Raw genomic sequence first — 22,845 nt, 5'->3', positions numbered from 1 at the left:
TATTAAAACATGGAAAGAGCCTAGATTCCTAGGTCATCAGGTGGAGGCAAGCTTCTATTGAACTGCATCGGACATGTGAGCAAGAAGCAAACATATGCTTTGTTGAGATTTCAGCATTTGTCTGTTGAGAAAATTAGCAATAAATAAGTGGACGAAACTATAAACGCCTGAAAATCAGGATGGCATTGGACTCAAAAGCAGCACCAGAGGCAAGAAGACAGTGCGTAGGTTGCCTCAATACACTGAGAAAAAGTAACATCCACTATAGAATTATAAATATGCCTAGTTCTTCAAATATATTTGGTTCATAGCATTTGGAAAATAGAAAACATTTCATACAAAATTTTTTTTTCAGAATCTATTCTGTTCTTCAAATTGAGTAGTAAGAGTTGAGATAACAAATGATACTTGAATATATGTCTGCCCCCAATCTATCAAATATGAGGGTAGAATAAAGACATTTTCAAATATCTTTCCATATTTGAAATATCATTTCAAATATCAAAAGGTTTCAGATTGTGTACTGTCTATTCACCATGTCTTAAGAAGTTTCTTAAGAATATATGCCCCCAGATGAAGGGGATAAATCAAGGAAAAAGAACATAGTGGGGGACAGAAAGCAGTGATCCTAACAGAGAACAGAGGTGAGAACAGAGTATTTCCAGCAGAATGGCAACACAGCAGGCTTAGGGAGCAACCAGTTTCAATTGGTGTAAGAAGACACTTAAACAACATATTAAAAATAGAAGTTACACTTGTTCTCCACCAACCTTATCTCTTAAAGGCCACTTTGATACATCTACTCACTTAAGTCATATGCATCATTATTCCCACTAGCTTTATACTAACTCCTACTCATCTTTCCAGATTTATTTCTGAGGTATTCTGGAGCCAATCCTCTGCCTGGGGGCACATTATGTTTTCTCCTGCTTTGTGAAACCATTTGCATAACAAAATTTTACTGTGTCATTTGGCATGTCTTTTACATCAGTCACATCATAGTCCTGTTGTGATAACCACACAGATTAATATCTGCTATGGCATTGATGAAAAGACGTTGATCCTAATTTATAGGTTAATATAGAGAATTTTAGATAAACTGCAGTAGACAATGATTCTGTAATGCTAGGGTGACAGCAGATCATTCTTGGCCCAGGACTATAAAATTTTGTGTCTGCGAATGGGGGAGGAATTGCTTCGGTGGAACATAGCCACTGGGTATTTTGACTCCGTGAATTGAAAAAGAATTAAAATGCAAAAAGTCTTGACTTTTTTAGTTTCTTAGTTGCTTTGCCAGTCTCTATACAATCTGAAAGTGACACCTGAAACTTTCCAACAGGAACTGTATATGAAAACCACCAGATCAAAAGACAGGCTGGCAAGGAAAAGCGAGACTGAAACTGTAGAAGCTAGTGTCTGAGACAGAGCCCCTTGGGATGGGATCACTAGGAATGGCAGAAGCCCAAGGACCCTGGAGCCTGCCCTTGACTGGCAGTTCTTCATGCCAAGCAGAAATGGGATAATTGCCCAGGCTGTAGATGTTGGAGGGGTGACAGCAGAACAATATTTTAACTCTCAATGAGCAGACTGCATCTCTAGAATGTTTTAAAATACAAGGAACTATAAAACGAGATCAATTAAATAGTTACAATATATTTTTAATGTGGGAGTAGGTAATGGCAAAAATAATAGTCAAGTTGAGAGCAAGTTCTTTACTAACTTCCCTTTAAAAAGTAGCCAAGGAAACTGTTTCAGTGTTAGATTTTTTTTAACTTTGTATAACTTTCTTGTAAATATTTGTGCTTTAAATCTTGTGCTTTCTAGGCAGCTGTAATCTTGAGGCTTTGTGATTTGGGCAAGCTAATGAGGGTTAAAGACAATAAATCTAATGTTTGACCTATAGTCAGGTATGACTTATTACTTGTACCAATCAGTCCTCCAAAACAGAAAATCAGAATTATTCAATTGAGATAAAAATATCTTATTTATGTGCCCAGAAAATTATCTATTTTTTAACCTCCTGCTTTAAGATGCATAAGAGAATACATCTGACCAGGTGGAGTTCTGAGTGTGAAAGTTATAGTTAAATGAGTCTCTAAGGATTTCAAAACTTTTAGTTTCCAGGATGATCCATGGTTTCTAAGAATACTGAAATGAAATGGAATTGGGAGAAATACTACCGAAGAATTAGATGGCTCTACTTCAGATCTAATTTTGTTAATGATAAACTGTCCTTTTTGAACTGAGTTGTAGGGGAGGAACTGACGACATATTCAGGGACTTTGAAAGCCTTGGAATAGTTCCGGTCAGTTTGAATTCTGACTTCTGGTCTTGGTTTCTGCAAATTCTGCTTGGGGAAAGTAAATGCATGATAGGAAAGGGGTTGTTTTTCTTTTCCCTTACCACCCTAGTAAAATATGGATAAATAATATAGAAAATAAAAGAACCTTATAGAAAGTAGCGTGACATTAGATGAACAATGTTAAGTGGAGGGCAAATCTATTTTCTTAATGAAAAAAAGCATCACAATTTGTTAGTGATCTCTGCACTCAGATCATGAGAATGGAGAGGTAACTTAAGTGGCCCTTCACTGGGACCTGGAGAGGCAGAGCCAAGTTAGGCCTTAAAGCCACAGGTAGGTTTTGCCCCTCTATATTTCTGAGCAGACACAGCCCAAACCTGACCAAGCTGAAGGAAGGCAGAGGAATATGATGTAGTGTCAAACCCAGTTGGTATAGGAGAAAAAAAGCCTAAGAAAGGAGAAGATGAGAAAGCAGGTTTGGAGTTGAATAAAATTTACTCAAAATACTGAATGCCCAAAAGGGAAAAAAACAGACCCCTGCCTTGAGGCACATTGAGGTGAGATCAAGTTCCTTGGTGTCCCCAGCCTGTGAGGCCAGAAACCTTAATACAAGAAATGTTAGAAAGCCTGGGGATGGGGCCACACAGTAGCTTCAGATAGTAGTGCTGCCTGGCTAAACAGAGATGCTACCTTATCCACTGAAAACCTTCCTTCAGGACTACCAGCCTCTTACTAAATAGTTTATTAAATTCTTTGGGATAGTTTGAATAATAGCACCTGAGATATTCCTTAGGCAATTAATATTGGCCCTATCTAGGTACAAGAAGCAAGCCCAATATATGGCCAGCCTGATTGGATTTTGTCATAACTGTATTTTACACTTAAAGATCTTATTCTTCATATTCATCAAATTACCTACACAAAAGTACCTTTGTAGCTCTTGTTCTTGGTAATTATGCAGTTATTATAGAAAGAAAACTGGTGCTTCATAACATTTAATTCATACTAAAATATGCTTCTTACCTATATTTTTCTTTTTAATTGTTAAATGCGTAATATATATGAAGTATATAATATGCATGTACTAGTAGTAATGATAATAATATAATAAAACTAGCACCAAAGTTCTCACCACTCAGATTAAGAAATAAGTATTACTGAAACTGGAAATTCTTTTCATATCCTTCCCTAATCACTTGGCTCTCCCTTCCTTACAGAAGGAACAACTATCTTGAAATGTTTAATTCATTTTATTGCTTTTCTTTATAGCCTTTCATAAATATATGCATCTTTAAAATTGTATTTTTATATTGTTTTGAATATTTATAAATAAAATTACACTGTATGTTTTTTTCTATAATTTTGTTTTAGATCCAGATTTAGATTACATGTGGAGGCTTGTTACATAGGTATACTGCATTTCTATATGCCAGCAATGAACAATCTGAAAAAGATATCAATAAAGCAATCCCATTAATAATAGCTACAAATAAAATTAAATACGTAGGAATTAACCAAAGAAGTAAAAGATCTCTGCAATGAACACTATAAAACACTGATGAAAGAAATTGAAAAAGACACAAAAAATGAAAAGATATTTCATGTTCATGGATTGGAAGAATTAATATTGTTAAAACATCCATACTACCCAAAGCAGTCTACAGATCAATGCAATCGCTATGAGTACACCAATGACATTCTTCACAGAAATATGAAAAAAAATTCTAAAGTTTATATAGAATCACAAAGTCCCAGAATAGCCAAAGCCATCCTGAGCAAAAGGAACAAAACTCGAGGAATAACATTACCTGACTTCAAATTATACTACAGAGCTATAGTAACCAAAAAAGCACGGTACTGTCATAAAAACAAACAGACCAATGGAACAGAGTAGAGAGCCCAGAAACAAATCCACATAGCTACAGTGAATTCATTTTCAATAAAGATGCCAGGAATACATTGGGGGAAAAGACACTCTCTTCAATAAATGGTGCTGGGAAAACTGGATATCCATATACAAAAGAATGAAACTTGATCCCTATCTCTTGCCTTATGCAAAAATCAAATCAAAATGGATTAAAGACTTAAGTCTAGTACCTCAAACTATGAAATTACTAACAGAAAACATTGAGGAAACTCTCCAGTACATTGGTCTAGGGAAAAATTTATTGAGTGATACTTCACAAGCACAGGCAACCAAAGGAAATGTGGACAAATGGGATCAAAAAAGTTTAAAAACTTCTGCACAGCAAATGAAGCAGTCAACAAAGTGAAGAGACAACTCACAGAATAAGAAAAAATATTTGCAAACTACCATGTGGCACGGCATTAATAACCACAATAAACAAGGACCTCAAACAACTCTATAGAAAAATTCCAATAATCTGATTTAAAATAGGAAAAAATATTTCAATAGACATTTCTCAAAAGAGGACATACAAATAGCAAACAGGCATATGAAAAGGTGATCAACACCATTAATCATCAGAGAAATGCAAATCAAAACTACAATGAGATATCCCTTCACTTCAGTTAAAATGGCTTTTATCCAAAAATTAGGCAGTAACAAATGCTAGAGAGGATGTGGAGAGAAGGGATCCCTTGTAGGATCCTTGATAGGAATGTAAATTAATACAACCACTATGGAGAGCACTATGGAGCTTCCTCTGAAAACTAAAAGTAAAGCTATCACATGATCCAGCAATCTCACTTTGGATATATACTCAAGAAATAGGAAATCCATATATAGAAGAGTTATCTACACTCCAATATTTGTTGCAGCATTGTTCACAATAGCCAAGGTTTAGAAGCAACCCAAGTGTCCATCAACAGATGAGTGGATAAAGAAAATATCATTCTTATACACAATAGAGTACTATTCAGCCATAAGAAAGAATGAGATCCTGTCATTTGCAACAGCATGGATGAAACTGGAGTTCATCATGTTAGGTGAAATAAGCCAGGCACAGAAAGACAAACATCACATGTTCTCACTCATTTGTGGGATCTAAAAATCAAAACAATTGAACCCATGGAGATAAAGAATAGAAGGATGTTTACCAGAGGTAGTGAAGGGTAGAGGGGAAGTCGGGAGGGGAGTGGGAATGATTAATGGGTACAAAAATTAGAAAGAATGAATAATACCTAGTACTTGATAGCACAATAGGAGATATATACTCAATAATTATTTAATTGAGTTGTTTATAATTGATTGAATTTATAATTAATTATAATTAATTATAATTAATTGAATTGTTTATAACACAATCCAAGGAATGCTTGAGGGGATGTATAATCCATTTTCCATGATGTAATTATTACATATTGCATGCCTGTACCAAAATATCTCATGTACCATATAGGTATATATACCTAGTATATACCCACAAAAAATAAAAATTTAAACATTAGGAAAGTAACATTTAAACATTAAATGTTTAAATTTTTCATTTAAACATTAAAAAACTTAAAGTAAACACTACTGATTTTTGTGCATTGATTTTATATCCTGAGACTTTCCTGAAGTTGTTTAATAGGTCTAGGAGCCTTCTGGTGAAATCAGAAAAGTTTTCTACATGAAGAGTCATATCAATAAGTGAAGAGAAATAATTTGACTTTCTCTTTTCTTATTTAAATGATGTTTATTTCTTTCTCTTACCTGATTGCTCTGGCTAAGACTTCCAGTTGAATCGGAGTGGTGAGAGTGGACATTCTTGTCTTGTTCCACTTCTTAGTGATAATGCTTTCAATTTTGCCCATTCAGTATGTTGTTGGCTGGGGGTTTTGAGGGATGTTCCTTTGATGCCTAGTTTGTTGAGAGATTTTTCATGAAGGGATGTTGGATTTTATCAAATGCATTTGCTGAATTTATTGATGAATGGCTATGATCAAATCGTTCTCTTTATGTGATGAATCATTTATTGACTTGCATATGTTGAACCATCTTAAATCCCAGGAATAAAGCCCACTTGATCATGGCGAATTAACATTTTGATGTGCTGCCGCATTTGGTTTGCTAGTATTTTGCTGAGGATTTTTCTATCTATGTTCATCAGAGATATTAGTCTGTAGTTTTCTTTTTCTCTCTTTGCCAGATTTTGGTATCAGGATGATAGTAGTATTATAGAATGAGTTAGGGAGGTGTCCTTCCTTCTCGATTTTTTGGAATAGTTTCAGTGGCATTTGTACCAGTTTCTTTGTATATCTGGTAGAACTTGGCTGTAAATCCATCTGGTCCAGGGCTATTTGGTTGGTAGGTTTATTATTATTATTACTTATTCAACTTTTTAATGGTCTGTTTAGGATTTATGTTTATTCATGGCTTAATCTTGAGAGATTGTGTTTTTTTCTAGGAACTTATTCATTTCCTCTAGATCTAGTTTCTGTGCATAGAGATGTTCACAGTAGTTTCTAAGCATTTTTGTGTTTCTGTGGGAACAGTTGCAATGTCACCTTTTGTCATTTCTGATTTTGCTTATTTGAATCTTCTCTCTTTTCTTTTTTAATCTAGTTAGCAGTCTATCAATAATCTTATTTATCCTTTCAAAGAACCAAGTTTTTTTTTTCATTTATTCTTTGTATGTTTTTGGGGGGGTCTCAATTTCATTTAGTTCTGCTCTGATTTTAGTTATTTCTTTTCTTGTGCTTTCATTTATTTTATTTTCTTCTGCTCTGACTTTAGTTTCTTTTTAAACTTTTCCAAAAAATCAAGGAGGAAGGATACCTCCTTAACTCATTCTATAATACTAGTATCATCCTGATACCAAAATCTGGCAAAGACATCACAGAAAAAGAAAACTACAGGCCAATATCCCTGATGAACATAGATAGAAAAATCCTCAGCAAAATACTAGCAAACCAAATGCGGCAGCACATCAAAATGTTAATTCACCATGATCAAGTGGGCTTTATTCCTGGGATTTAAGATGGTTCAACATATGCAAGTCAATAAATATGATTCATCCATAAAGAGAATTAAATTTAAAAACGATTTGATCATAACCATTGAACAATAAATTCAGCAAATGCATTTGATAAAATCCAACATCTCTTCATGAAAAATCTCTCAACAAACTAAGCATCAAAGGAACATCCTTCAAAACCTAAAACATAAATCCTAAACAGAAAAACATAAATCCTAAACAGAATTGGGTTTAGTTTGTTCCTATGTTTCTAGTTCTTATAGGTATGAGGTTAGGTAGTTAGAGATTTTTCTATCTTCTTGATGTAGGCATTTAGCAATATAAACTTTCCTGCTTTTGATGCATCCCTGAGTTTTTGGTATGTTGTACCTCTATTCTCATTTGTTTCAAAGAACTTTTTATTTCTACTTTGATTTCATTGTTTACCCAAATGTTCTTCAGGAGCAAGTTGTTTAGTTTCAATGTATTTCTATGGCTTTGAGAGTTCTTCTTGGTATTGACTTATATTTTTATTCCACTGTGGTCCAAGAAGGATGCTTGATATAATTTTGCTTAAAATCTATTGAGACTTGCTTTATGATTGAGCATGTGGTCAGTCTTAGAGTATGTTCCATATGCAGATCAGAAGCATGTCTGTTCTGTGGTTTTTGGGTGGAGTAATCTGTAGTTGTCTATTAGGTCCAATTGGTCAAGTATCAAATTTAAATTTATAATTTCTTAGTTTTCTGCCTTGATGAACTATCTAATTATATCAGTGAGGTGTTTAAGTACACCGCTATTATTTTGTGGCTATCAAAGTATTTTCTTAAGGTTAGAAGTAAGTGTTTTATAAAGCCGGGTGCTCCAATATTGAGTGCATATATAGTTAGGATAGTTAAGTCTTCTTGTTGAATTGAACCCTTTATCATTATGTCATGCTTTTTTGTCATTTTTGACTGTTGTTGGTTTAAAGTTAATTTTATCTGATTTAAGAATAGTAGCTCTTCCTCCTTTTTGTTTTCCAGTAGTGTGGTGGGTCTTTATTCATCCCTTTACTTTGAACCCATGCATATCATTATGTGTGAGGTGGGTTTGTCTCTTAAAGACAGCAGAAGAATGTGTCTGTTTTGTTTTTAATCCAATTTGCAACTTTATGTCTTGTAAGTGGAGCATTTAGGCTATTTGTCTTCAAGATTAATATTGAAATATTAGGTTTTGTTCCTTTCATAGTGTTGTTAGCTAGTTGTGTGGTAGTCTCGATTATGTACTTGCTTTGTAGGGACCGTGGGTTGTGTGCTTGCATGTGCTTTTGTGGGAACAAGTATTCTTCTTTCATTCCCTTGTTTAGAGCTCTCTTAAGCATTTTTTGGAGGGCCAGTTAGGATGTGATGAATTCCCTTAGAAACTGCATGTTTGGGAAAAACTTCATTCTCCTTCGTTTATGAAGCTCGGTTTGGCAGGATTTGAAATTCTTCACTGGCATTTATTTTCTTTCAGAATGCTAAATGTGGGCCCCCAATATCTTCTGGTTTGTAAGGCTTCTGCTAATAAGTGTCCTGTTAGTCTGATGGGTTTCACTTTACAGGCAATATGACCCTTTTTGCTAGCTACCTTTAAAAATTATTCTTTCTTATTGACTTTGGATAATCTGATGACTATTTGCCATGGGGATGGTGACCTTATATAGTATCTCACAAGAGTTCTCTGGATTGCTTGTATCTGCATGTCAACCTCTCTACTTCTATAAAAAAAAATTTTGTGTTCAAACTATTCTATGTGGTTGCATCTAGACTTCACTTATTGTAGCTCAAGTATTTAAAGTTTTTAAATACTTCAAGTATTTCCATTTTATAAAGCTACCAAAATTTATCCCTTGAACTATTGGTAAATATTTGATTCATTTCTCTTTTTATATTATACAAACAATGCTGCTAGGAACATTCTCATATACGTCTGTTCTTTTCTATATATTCTGCCTGTTTTTTCCCTTGCTTCAGCCTAGATATTTCTGTTTCCCTATCTTCCAATTCACCAATCTTCTTTTCTGCTATGTCTAATCTGCTGTTATATACATCTACCAACTTCTTAATTTCACTTACTGCTTTTTTTGTCAATTCTGTAAGTAATATGTGAATTTTAAGATAGATTCCAGTTTTCTAGCAAAATTCTTCACCTGGCTATTTATTTATTTATTTAAATATATTTATCATGGTTATTTTAAAGTCCATATTTGTAACTCCAATATAAACCTTCTGTGTTTGAGATTTGCCCAGTATGCCTTATCATTTTTTATTGAATTCTGGATTTTTTGTATTAAAAATGACAAAGACTCCTGGTTCATACTATGTATAGCAGAAAGACAGTTCACCTTCTTCTGCTATGCATCTTGATTGATGGCAGAGCATTTTCATCTAACCAGTAGCTGAACTGACTCCAGGATTATCTAACTTTTAAGTTAAATCTACATGTGATTCAAACATAATGCCAGAGTGTAAATTTTCAGGAGTCCCAATGGAGAGCCTGAGGTGTTCATCAAGGCCTCTCTAGTTTTGTAGATTTGAGCCCCAAATTTTCAGAAACTGTAAAGTTTCTGAAAAATTCCACTCTGCTTGTTGGTGACTTCTTTGCTTGGCTTCTTAGCCTTCTCAGTTTAATACTTTAGAACATTCTTGGGGGGAAACTTAGTGGTGTGTGTGGTGCTCACTTCTCTTGAGCTTGATCCTTCAAGTCCTGGCTACCTCGGCAGCTCTAAACGCTTTTTTGCTTTGTCAACCCTGTAAGATTGCCAAGTACTCTCCTGGCTTCTCAAGTTCTGATCAAAATTTATCTGCCTGGATTTTTCACTTTTCAATCCGTAAAATAAAAGGATAAATGCTCTAAGGAGAAGTATATTTTGCAGCTCATTACTTACTTCTCCAGGTCCTTCCTCTCTGATACTTTGGCCTTTCAAATCCTGTTGCTTAATGTATCGTGAATGCTTTTAAACAGATTTTTAAAAATAATCTTTGGCTCTCATAGCAATTGTTATCTGTCAGGTCATTGATCTGCTGCAAGCTATCACTTTAGTGACAAACAAATCCTAAAGGTTATTGAAAATTTTATTTAATACTGAGATTGTATTTATTCAAATGTTTATAATAAATTAGAATTTAACATAAAAACTCCCATGATCGATGGTTATGACACTAGTGACCATGGAAAAAAAACTAAGTGAAATTTTAGAGGAAAACAAAAACATATTTTTAGAAACCCTCAAAGGCATTTATTTGTCTGTATTGTTAAGTTCTATTGCTATTGTTTGCTGATTTTATGTTATTCTATCTGAAATAGTAGCTCTTTTGAAACTAACTGCATGTATTTTAACTTTACCTTGAAGAGAGGAAGGAATTTATCTTCCTTTCAAGTAATTATTGCTTCAGGGATAGTATTAAGGTGACAATCTGAATATTAACCTATTTGGGCTCTGAGAACAAAAAAAAAAAAAAGGAAACCTCTAAGTATTGGAGATGGTAGGTGCAACTTCAATACATAATATGATTGACCCTCTTTAGTATAATACCACAAAGCTAATTAAACGAGAGAAAACTTTGAGCAATAAGCTCTTAAAGAAAGTTAAAAAGAAAGTTAATTTAATCAAAAGTAACATGAACTTATGATATTTTGATATAAGATGATTTTTCTTATGCTATAGAATGATTTAAGTAGTTTTTTTTTCTGATATCATCCCTCTTAACTCCAAAAGTTTTGGGGAATCATCCAATATACCACCATATATTCCAGATTGAGGTTTCTACTATCATTCTCTTCTAAAAGAAATCAAGGCTCCATGGACAGTGTCTATATCATGGACTTCTTGCCTTCAGAAAGTAAGGCCTTCATCAGAAGAAATTGCAATAGAACTAAGACAAGAAAGTTAGCTAAAGAAAAGGTTATGGTAGCCAAATAATTAAAAGGTAAGGTTCCAAACAATGTACACAATTAATTAGAACAAGTTGTGTTTGAAATCAGTGAGAGGTCATTAATCTATGATGAATCTCAAAAAGGAGACTAAATATACTGAGAAAAGCCATACCAACCAATGAGTCTATGGTACCCAATTTTCCTCAAAAAGTGGGATAAGGGGGGAAGTCATTCAATTGTTAAGAATGGAGTTCTAGGGTTTGTTTAATTGATAAAATATCTTCCCCTCATTGGATAATTCCAATGGTTATTTTAGTTTTCCTGAGATAAAAACAATATTTTATCTGCTCAATTGATGCTTCCAAGCCAGATCTTAGGTCAGGGTGTGAGATGTAGGAATAAAGAGGCTTGAAACCTATGCATGTCTCCTGCTCCTGGAGAATATCTCCTGCCTAACGGGACACTCACTTTTTACCAATATGTCTTCAGGAGAGCTTTGGAGACTTGAAAAACCATAATTCTGCATAAAGAAATATATTATCCCCCCTTTTCTTGTAAATATCTTTGCACATTTCTCATCCTTGAACTGTTAAAGAAACTGAACATGTCCTATATGTATCTTTTCACGAATCTAATCATCATCCTATTGGGACAATCTTGCATAATCCATCCAGGTAGATCTCTCTTACCCACTCTCAGACTAAGTTAAATGATCCCAGCTCCCCACCTTTCTACTCGAAAGAAACATATTTTGCAGCCATTTTCCCAGTATACCGTGAATGGCTGTTTATATGTATTCCCCCATGTGAACTTCAAGTTTCTGGAGAGAAGAATCTAAGCTTTTTCTCCTTATTATTTTTTCCCACTCCTAATAACAACTTCCCCTTGCAATAAATGTTTGAATACATGAATAGTCAGCTCCTCTTCACTTCAATGTAGTCTCAGTCCCAGCCATCTCAGTCTACATACATTTTCTGAAATGAGTTATTTTCTTTTCCTGAGTCTTTGTTCCTGTTTTGTCATCTGTACCAAGTTTGTTTTCCCCAGAAGATATGACTAAGTCTTAACCCCTTGTACCTATAAATATGACCTTCTTTGGAGAGAGAGTTTTTGTAGATGTGATTAAAGTAAGAATCTCGAGATGAGATTATCCTGAATTATAATGTGTCAAAGAAAAGTTGTACTGGACAAATTAAACAGCCAAAGAGGAGTTTATTCAAGACTATTGCAGTGGAGGAGAGAAATTAAACTCAACTCTTCTGGGAAAAAAAAAAAAAGACAGGAGGATATGTAAGTGCTGTGGTTAGCTAGTGGAAACATACTGGAGCACATTAGAAAGTATGTTGATTCATGTGATTAGGTCAATTTGATGTGTTTGCTGTTGTCACTTACCTAAGTTAGGCTCCTAGACCTCCCACAGAGACTGGGCAGATGGTGGCTATCTTCCTTGAGGATATCTTTCAAAGAGATGGCTCCAGGTCATTGAGAAACAAATTCCTGTGTTATAAAACTACCAAGAGGATGGGAGAATATTTATATCTCAAAAGGGCAGACAGAAAATTTACAATTGAAAGTTTTCTAAAGTGAATATTGTGCTAAGGAAAGTGAGGTCAGAGGGCTGTCTAAAGTTTAGGGAAACTGAGGGGAATGTTAAGGCTATCTTGCTTTTGTGGACCTTAAATTCAATGACAGTATCCTTATAAAACATGTCCTTAAGCTATCAAAACAATTGAACTCATGGACATAGAGAGTAGGATTGTTACCAGGGCTGGGAAGGAAAGTAGGGGGTTGGGGGAATGGTTAATGGTACAAAAAATCAAAAGAATGAATAAGACCTACTATTTGACAGCACAATGGAGTGACTATACTTAACAATAGCTTAATTGTACATTTTAAAATAACTAAAAAAGTATAATTGGATTGTTTATAACATGAGGGATAAATGCTTCAGGGTGTGTATAACCCATTCTCTATGATGTGATTATTATGCATTACATGCGTGTATCAAAACATCTCATATACCCCATAAATATATACACCTACTGTGTACCCAAAAAAATAAAAAACAAAAAATTAAATGTCATTGTATGAAAAAGAACAGTAGAAGACACCCAGAGTCACAGAAGGAAAAAGCCACGTGGAGACAGAGACACAGACAGGAGTGAAGTATCTACAAGCCCAGGAATACCAAAGAACCAACAGCCACTAGAAGCTAACAGCGGCAAGGAATAAATTTTTCCCCAAAGCTTCTGGAGTATCCAAGACTGCTAACACTTTGATTTAGAATTTTTTTTCCTCCAGAACTATGAGAGAATGAATTTCTGTTTATCTAAGCCTCCTAGTTTGTGGTAATTTGTTAAAGTAGCCCTTGGAAACTAGTATACCATCTTTCTTGAAAAGTCTCTCTCTACTGTTCATTTAACTTCAAATGTCAAAATTGTACATCTCATTTAATGCCGACAAAATTGTCTAGTCCTCCATTCCTTTTTCTTACAATTGATAATACAGCTAAACACCATGGCTTTTTCCTCTGAATTCTTTTGACAATGAAGATGATAAAGATATTGCAGCTGAAACTTGTTTAATGTTTGATTTGATTTATATCTAATTCCTTCTTATTCCTTGTGAAAACAATAAGGCAGGTGCTATTATTTTTCAGTATTAAGGATGAAGAAACTGAAGAACAGAGGGATTAAATAACACTAAGTGGTAAAACCAGAATTTGCTTTGAGATTTGCCTAAGTAGAGAGCCTATATGCTTAGACATTTTACTATATATTTTTTCTGTTTCTATCCCTGAATGTTTACTTCTCTCGTGTTATCTTTCATTATGTTCTCTATAAATTTTTATTTTCTAGCACAAAATTCAACTGAGGTAACTAAGAAATCACAGATGTATAAGCATATTCATTTGTTTTTCCCCTGTTAAAGGTCTTTTGATATTATGTTGCCTACATTTTTTAAAACCTAAACACTTCTTGTTCAAGAAAAAATTTTAGGCAATTTGCTTGAACACTTTTAACCTTAAAATGATTTTAAGATTCTGTTTTATTTATCTTTTTATAGCATTTGGCACAATTCTTTGAATATCCAAACTGCCCAAATTTCACTGAATGAATTTAGTTAAACCAATTGTCAGCCTCTACATGTCCCCAGCTTTCTAGGATCATATTTTTCTGTAATACAGTACTTTAATAGAATGGCTAAAGGCCCTATTCTGCATGCATTAAGAAGCTCAGTGCTTTTCTCCCACACAGTGTTTCTGAATATTAATTAAGTTGGGAGAGGGTTCCATTTTTCCTGGTTGCCTGTAACTTCCATTGTTTTCTTTTGAACTCCTACTGTCAACTCTACTCTCAACATGTCTCCTGAGATTGCCCTCCATTTGCAATACTGGATACTACTCCACTAACACAAGAGTGTTGTGTGGTAGACTCTTATCGATGGCTTGGAAAATCAAGAGTATTAAAGCATCATAGTTCTCATTTATTCATTTAATCATTCAGCAAACATACAAACATTCTTAAATATCTAGTGGCACTGTGTTGGGCACTGAGGAAACAATGGTAAGCAAACAGGCAAAAGTCTCCATGATCATGTAGCTAATACTCTACTCAGGAAAACATAAAACTCACACAGGGACATAATAAATGTAAAATTACAACTTGAAGTAAGTATAAGGAAGAAAATATCCATGGTAGATTGAGAGCTATGGTAATGGGCTTGAACTGAGAGCTGAAGGGTGAGTAGGCATTAACCGGCCCTGCAGCAGGGCTAGAAGAAGGAGAAAGAGAAAGGCATAAGAGAAAGAAATGACAGCATGTGAAAACAAGCAACAGTGGGATGGAACAACCTACATTCCAGCAACTGCAAGAAAGCCTGTGCATTAGGGATGCATAGACCCAAGCAAGTAAAGGAAAGAAATAAGTCTGGAGAAACCAGGCAAAACCACTTTAACAAATGCACAGTTTACTTCAGGCTTCCTTAACAAATGTAATCTTAATCTTAAAGCTAATGGAGGAATAATGAACAGTTTGATGTAGGAGATTCACATGATCTACTTTGTATTTTGAAAACAATTCTGGCTACTGTATAGAGACAAGAGTAAAGTGGGTAAGGAATGATGGATGCGGGAATTCTGAACATGAAGCCTTCATACAGGTGAGAGATTATGGTGGCTTGGCCTAGGGAAGTGATGGTGGAGATGAAGGTAATTGGGAAGATTTGAGAAGCCTTTAGTGCAGAATAGACAAACAGAACCTGATGAAATGAGGGGACTGTCGGGTGTCAAGAATGTAGAGTACACTGGAATGGGAAAGGCAGAAACCAGAAAAAAATTAGTTCCAGTCTTAAAAATTGACTAGACTTTTTTGAATATGGAAATTTCTCACTGGCTGCCTCTTTTTAGGCTCTTCCCTAAGACTTTCTCCTTTACCCCCACTTTCCCACTCTCAAAACCACCTTCTATCACTGTATTACTTTAAGTGTTCCTGGATTCACACGATTTCTTCATAATGACTTTAATAATACAATAATTATGTGGATAATTTAACACTAAGTCTCCCTTAGTTTGAGGTCCAGCTTTGTACTGCCAACAATTTCACTGAACTATGCTAATCTTTCTACCACAATTCCACCCTTAGTAATACAAAGACTTTGGAAATGTATTGAAATCACATCATTTTTTTCAGCATATCTTAGAACAAATTCTTAGGCTTAGGCTTCCACCAGAACTTCCAGGGTTGTGGAGCTGTGTATGGGGATATGCACTTTAATCATCCTATATGTCATGTCCTACCCTCAAAATTATCAGTTTCAGTGACCCAAGATGGCTTACAAAACCTAAAAGCTAACATACCATAGTCTACACGAATACTTTATGTTAACAATGAAGAATCAAAATGCTTAATAACAAATCATGACTTACATTTCTATTTCTGGGGAATAGGAATACCTATACCTAATGTTGGATTTGTTATTGTGCTCTTTTGAAGGGAACATCCTTCTGTATCAGAAATTCCCATGTTTCCATATCCAGATTTCTTCACCAAGGCAGATAAAGAGTTGGCAAAAATCATTGACCATCACGTAAGATTGATTTTTTTTTAACTAGCAGCAAAAGCTTTGTTCTTTAAAAGCACTTTAAATGATAAAATGTAGTTCTGAGACTGAAACCTTAATATGTGAAATTTAAAAGTAGAGCCATGATTGGTTTGCCAAACTGAATTATATCTCACTATGTTATCTGTACACCAGTGTCTTCATTGGGTTGCAGAAAATTTGACCTTCTGTCATTTGTAAAATACTAACCTAATCCTGTTTTCTGAATCAGTACTGATTTCTTGTGACAAGAATCTTATATTGAACACTGAACACTGATTTCTTCTGCAGTGTAGTTCTAATAACAGAACAAAAATCTTTTGGCTCAATTTTCAGTGACCGTTCTTTACCCTTGACAGATCAGAAAGACTGTTAATCACTTTGTTCTTAGTATGAGTTTAAAAAGCAGTGGCAATACAAGGCTATTCACAGAAGATACTTTAAATCATTGTGCTATATTTTGTTGATAATTTCTTACCAAATACACATCATTTTATGCCTCGTTCTTTTAAAGAGTAGAATTAAAATATGACAGAAAATGCTTTTCTGGTTTTTTGTTTGAATAAAATATATAGCATATATAATGCACTTAATTTTATCACCAGTAGTTCGATATTATCTCTCAGATTGCAATTATATTAACAATTAATTTTTTCACACTACTTTTAAGTAGTAATCTTGTGAAGAGGTTATTTTATTTACTGATCACATTAAATAGTTTTCACCACATCTCTAGTAATTAAGCCACTCTAGCAACAGCTATAAGTATTGGGCTTTGGAGACTGACTGATACCTTGAAATGACAAAACGAGAGCTGCAATATTCTATTATTCACTAATAAAGTTTTTGTTAAACCAATATATGTACAGGTCATCTTCAAAAATTTCAAATGGTTTATAAATTTCAGCATCTATATTTTCCTACTCATTACTTCAACTAAATTATCTAGAAGAGATTATAAGAGATAGCAATTTGCCAACATCACATACACACATACACATACACACACACACACACACACGCATAAATAACTATTCTGGTCTGTCTAGGGCTAAAGAAACAGAGGAGAGTATTATGAATGACAGAGATACAGAGATAGCTCCTAACAACCATCCATCATCTTTTCCTTTTTCCAAGGGTGTAAGCACTATCCAAGTAATCACTGCCATGAACCTGCTTATATTGTAGCTAAAGAAGGATAAATAAATCTTTTTCAGAAATATGCTTGAAAACTTATAGATCCAAATTGTTTGATGTGTGGCTAGCCTAATAAACTAGTAATTCATAGTACTGATTTTGGAAGGTTTATTGAATTGTCTCTAAATATTATATTTTTTTCAGTATTCATGTATATACCACTTATTTTCAGATGGGTGTAGCAATAGTGCTTTGTACTTTATGCTTTACAAAATGCTCTTGCAGTGGTTAATTTAATCCTCACAACCCTATAAATCATTTACAAATAAGAACAAACTTGCTTACAATTCAGTTACTTGCTCAATGTTTTAAGTAAATGAGTCTATGCCCAAAAACAGATTTCCCTACTCCAAATCTACTTTCCCTTCCACTTTTTCATAGCTGCTCAAGTTCTTGGCTTATGATTCCTAACCAGAATTAGAAGTGAGAGGATGGGATCTGCAATATCGACAAATAACAAAAACACATCCCCTCAGCTACACATATAATTCTCCTTCTAAGCCAACAGACTTTTGTTGAGGGGTTATCATATGCAGGGAATAGAAAATATACCTCATTGCTTAGGAGATATTAAGGTAGCTTATACATTGCTAGTATTCCATAGCATGATCATTGAATCACTGAGTGAATAAGTTGAATAAAGCAGTAAATGGTGCTTCCATTTCCCATAGATTTCAAACATATCTATTTTTTTGCTTCCTCCTAGCTACCACAATAGACAATAATAATGGTATATAAAGTCAAAAAATACAATTATTTACCCAACTTGATCTGTTGTCATGGTCACCAGAGACAAAAAGAAAGTATGCTTTTTCCTAAGCCTAATGAAAAGAAGGATTTTGATGTTATGGTGAATTTCAGCCATTCCAAATTCTAAGAAGGGGGAAAGAGGGAAGAGCTGTCTTCTGGACAGTGATGATATGATACCCCTTCTTGGCTGCTTTTATATGTACTGATGCTTTTATACATGCTGTTTGGGAAACCAAGAATTTTAATTTGCTGGCAGTTCTTAAGAATTAATTCTCTTTTGATTTTTCACAATTTTTTTTTTTTTTTTTTGAGACGGAGTCTCGCTCTGTGGCCCAGGCTGGAGTGCAGTAGTGTGACCTTGGCTCACTGCAAGCTCTGCCTCCCGGGTTCATGCCATTCTCCTGCCTCAGACTCCCGAGTAGCTGGGACTACAGGCACCCACCACCACGCCCGGCTAATTTTTTTTGTATTTTGTTTAGTAGAGACGGCGTTTCACCGTGTTAGCCAGGATGGTCTCGATCTCCTGACCTCGTGATCCGCCCGCCTCAGCCTCCCAAAGTGCTGGGATTACAGGCGTTTGAGCCTAAAAAACAAAATAATGAGATCTATCGAAATATTTCATACAGGATAGATTAGTGCTCTTTGTTTATAGATACTGTCATTATACCAACTATAAATTCTATGCTAATAAAATTGGTAATTTTCTTAAACAACTAGATTATTAGTTTATTATATGAGAAAAATAATGTGTCATAGTTATCATAGAACTTGTAAACTAAACCATAGCATGAATTTCAGCCTGTACCTGACTATTCTGGAGGTTTTGCCTTAATTTCCCATACATTTTATGCAAAACTGGTTCCTGAGAAACCGAACATATGAGAAATAACTGTTTATAAATACAGCCTTAAGATAAGTGCAGTTAATTTCTTATGTAGTTAAAACTCAACTGGGAATAAATAATGGATTTGATATTATTATGCTTTTATTTTTAATGTTTAATATGAGTATATTAACATTATACAAAATTTTAATGCATTCGTCAAAGCTGAGTGACATGCTATGGACTCTGATGTTTAGCTCTGCTTTTTATTATCTGAATATCCCAGATGACAAATGTTATTTGTGATTCACAGTACTGGTATATATAGTAATCTATAAATTAATTGATAGGTTGATAATCTTAGACTGATCATTTGTGTATACGCATGAGCTGAGGCTGACAAAAAGACAGCATTGGCAGTATCTTTAGGAATGTCCAATATTTCATACTAGGAGTCATTCTGCCCCGAATGTTTTACCCAACATAAAGTGTTCACCATCTGTTTTTATCATTTCCTTCATCAAATGTATGAGAAGAGAAAAAAAGTTCCTCCTAATTATATATATATTTTTTTCATGATGATGTTTGATTGATTATCATTACTTACGTGTTACTCATTCTTACAGCTCTTGCCTTCCAATATACTACTATTTACATGACATCATGGGTTATAAAGTGAAAAACTAAGTGAAAGCAAAAGAAAAAGAAAAAAATTATTATGGCCAATTAAGATAAATTCTTTAGAGTTTTTTTTTTTTTGGCCTTCTGCATAGTATGCATTTACCTGGCCATTAATTTCATTTTTAACTTCATAGAGAATAGTATTAGAGTTTTTGCCTTTCTGTTTAATTTGTATTTTCTGTATTTTTTCTTTCTGTTTTGCTTTCATCTCGTTCTTCATTTTATAACCCATGCTGTCATGTAAATACCAATATTGATGAAGAACGTAAAACCATTTGGAATATGGAAATACAAAACCTATAATGTCGTCTTTTTAATCTTTTTTTGTCTTTAAATATATTGAGGAAATTCTCTTTTGTGGGACTTACATGCATTCTAATAGGTGACCCATGTGTTTTGCCAGTGTGGTAGATATAAAATTTTTGAGGAATGTCATGGAAAAAACCTGAAAGGATAATTGGATATAAGAATCTGCATTTTGAGCAGCTAAACTGATGTGCATTTTTTCATGGAAAATCATGTGAATGATGTTTTCTCTCTGTAACAGTGGCAGGAAGAGCTAAAGATCCGAGAAAAAGAAGATGCAATATGCAAGGCCCAAGAACTTAAAGATAAAAAGTTAGCAGAGAAAAATCACTTTCAAGAAGTTATGAGGAAAAGAGAAGAGAAACTACATAAGCAAACCAAGCCCTATGAGCTTCCTTACAGGAAGGAAGTAATTTCATTAGAAAAGAAAATGCCACCTCCCAAAATTGAGGTCTACATGGCAGAAATACATAGGATGAAAAATACCAAGATAGCTACAAAGCAAGAGAACTTTCTTGTCATTAAATGGAGGTATTGTTTAGAAAGAATTTGTTATCCTGATACAAGCTGTTTAATAGTTATTTCTTAGTTCTAAATTAATGACCAACTTTTAATCACACTTGAATGAAGTGATTTCACTAGTCAAAAATTTCCAAGACTACATCTAGTATTTTTCTCAGTTGACATTTATCTTATGATGGTACAGCATACTTGATAACTGATTCTCAGAACATTGATATTCATCAAACAGTTTGATGGAAATCCATTACAAATTAATTAATGAGTCACCAGATAAGAATTATTTCTTGAAAACAGAATGAACATAAGCTAACAATCCTGTAATTACTATTATTCAAATAAAAACAGTATGGCATCTTATTTGATTGGCATTTTATAGTCAATTTATACCAAACCAAACAAACCCTATTTCAGAGATTTGAATCTAGGAGGGCTGGTCATCTTAGATTGATTGGCTTGATCTTTAACAGATGCCAGAGGGCATTCCTGAGAGATGGTGGTTTTACTCTGTTCTGTGAGTTTATGAGAATGAATTCGTATGAACCTGGAAGGTCCAGGAGCAACTGCTGAAGACATTCATACAAATAGGAGTTATTTTAGAAATGGAACTTCACTTCATCTGAAGTTCTGAACCTATGAGTAAGAGTAATAGGGTAGAGTTTTTGTGATGTCTTATATTCCTTTCCTGAAAACTGAAAAATATAGATAATACTCATACCTCGATTTCACACAGGTGACTTGGTGATACTCAAGGGACAGAGACTTTTATCAGGGGTGTCAAACTCAAATGACTACCAGGTCAGAAAGGTAACATAAATTAGTGAAGCCGGCTAAGGAATACCTATCCCATCTAGAGAAATTTTCCATCACTCGGTTACATTCCAAAATGTATGTCAGTATTGTAAAATCATCCAGCCTTTCAAGAAGCTTTTAAATGGGATTATTTTTCAAAATAAAAGTAGCTAAGTAACCAAATGTTGGCAACTAATTTTTTAATAGCATATTTTCAAGTTAAGAAGTTTTATCCATGGGCCAAAGTTTGTGACCTATATTATGTGAATTTAAGTATCATTCTTTGTTTAAGATGACAATAACATATGGCAGAAAAATATTGCATGTAGGTTGCTGTTTTGATTTCCTGTATAGCTAATTCAAACTTATGTTTCTCTTTCTAAACCTTTTATCTTATGCTTGTGTTCTCAAACGGAGACTATGCAAGTTCCTAGAAATATCTCCCAATATACCTTTCCAAATACCTTCCTCCATCTTTGCTTTCTTCACTTGTGAAAAGAAAAAAAAAATCTATAGAAGACCAGCTAGTCCCTTTTCTCCAAATCTTCTCTCTTCCAAAATCTTGTTCCATCAACTATTCACTATCTCCTCCTGAGTCCCTCTTCATCACTCACCCCTAAACCCATCAAGGTTTCAATTTTCTCCCATCCTTCCATCCAAACCTCTCTCTCATTAAAGCCATCAGTGACATGAGCCTTACCAAACTCTGAACGTCCTTCTAATTTGTAATCTTTTTATTGGTTTGTAGCAAGATATAACAACTAAGCTCTCAGGTTTAGTAAGGGGACTCTGGAGATCTAACTGCTACTTACAAGAATTTCAACAAATCCTGCTGTTTCAGCACCATCTTTGTAAAAGAAACCTGGTATCTCCAATTTCTGAAACTTTCTAGCATTCTGAGGTATGGTCCTTAAGGCCTCCTCACTGCAGACTTAGGTTTATGTTTTCTCTGCTCTGATTAGCGTATTTCTACCTGTTCACCTTCTTTCTTTCTTCCACAATTTTCTTAATACTTCCAACATGCTATTACCTTTTCTTCTTGTGGATTCATGCCTTTTTTAAAGTAACCCTTTTTATGTCTTAGTGGTGATTTGGAAAGGAGCTAAAAAAAATTTATATATAGATATATGGAGAAAGAAAGAAAAGGAGAGAGAGAGATGATTAATCAGAATACTGACACCTTTATTCTTATATTATTTTAAAATTCTTAATATTTGGCAACATGCATTTCTCATGGTCTTTCTCCTATTTCACTGATTCTTTTTGCAATATTAGCAAAGACTGTGGGGTGTAGATCTGGAATCACACTCTAGTTACGCCTTCTGCCAACTACGGAACATTAGGCAAGTTACTGAACCCGTTTTTATTTCCATTTACTCATTTATAAAATTGACACAATTTATGTAAAGAGTGATATCATTTAGAAGCTAATTAGGAAAGTAAACAAACCTGTCAGTCATTTTAACAGAGAGAATTTAATGTAAAAAATTATTTTCAAAGGTGTTAGAAACTGAATAAATGGAAAGGGAACATAGAAGTAACACTGAAACAGTAGCTGCAGGAAACTGCTACCA

The 22,845-nt window shown here is 34.3% G+C and overlaps 1 protein-coding gene across 7 annotated transcripts in view; it reads left to right on the top strand.

The window, feature by feature from the left end:
• TMEM232 (transmembrane protein 232) overlaps positions 1–20,839 on the top strand; it is a 324,485-nt gene extending 303,646 nt beyond the window's left edge. For 6 of the 7 annotated variants that reach the window (XM_055387542.2, XM_063706702.1, XM_055387538.2 and 3 more), the window contains 2 exons: positions 16,098–16,191; positions 20,202–20,839. In XM_055387542.2, the coding sequence (XP_055243517.2) occupies positions 16,098–16,191; positions 20,202–20,549 (442 nt within the window). In that variant the 3' untranslated portion in view covers positions 20,550–20,839. The remainder of the gene's footprint in view (positions 1–16,097; positions 16,192–20,201) is intronic. The other variant, XM_055387541.2, reaches the window with a different exon arrangement.
• The last annotated feature ends 2,006 nt before the right edge of the window (positions 20,840–22,845 follow it).

The sequence above is a fragment of the Gorilla gorilla genome, chromosome 4, assembly GCF_029281585.2.
Source record: "Gorilla gorilla gorilla isolate KB3781 chromosome 4, NHGRI_mGorGor1-v2.1_pri, whole genome shotgun sequence".
Classification (NCBI taxonomy): Eukaryota; Metazoa; Chordata; class Mammalia; order Primates; family Hominidae; genus Gorilla; species Gorilla gorilla.
Note: the sequence above shows the minus strand (reverse complement) of the source record. Positions and strands in the feature narration are given on the sequence as shown.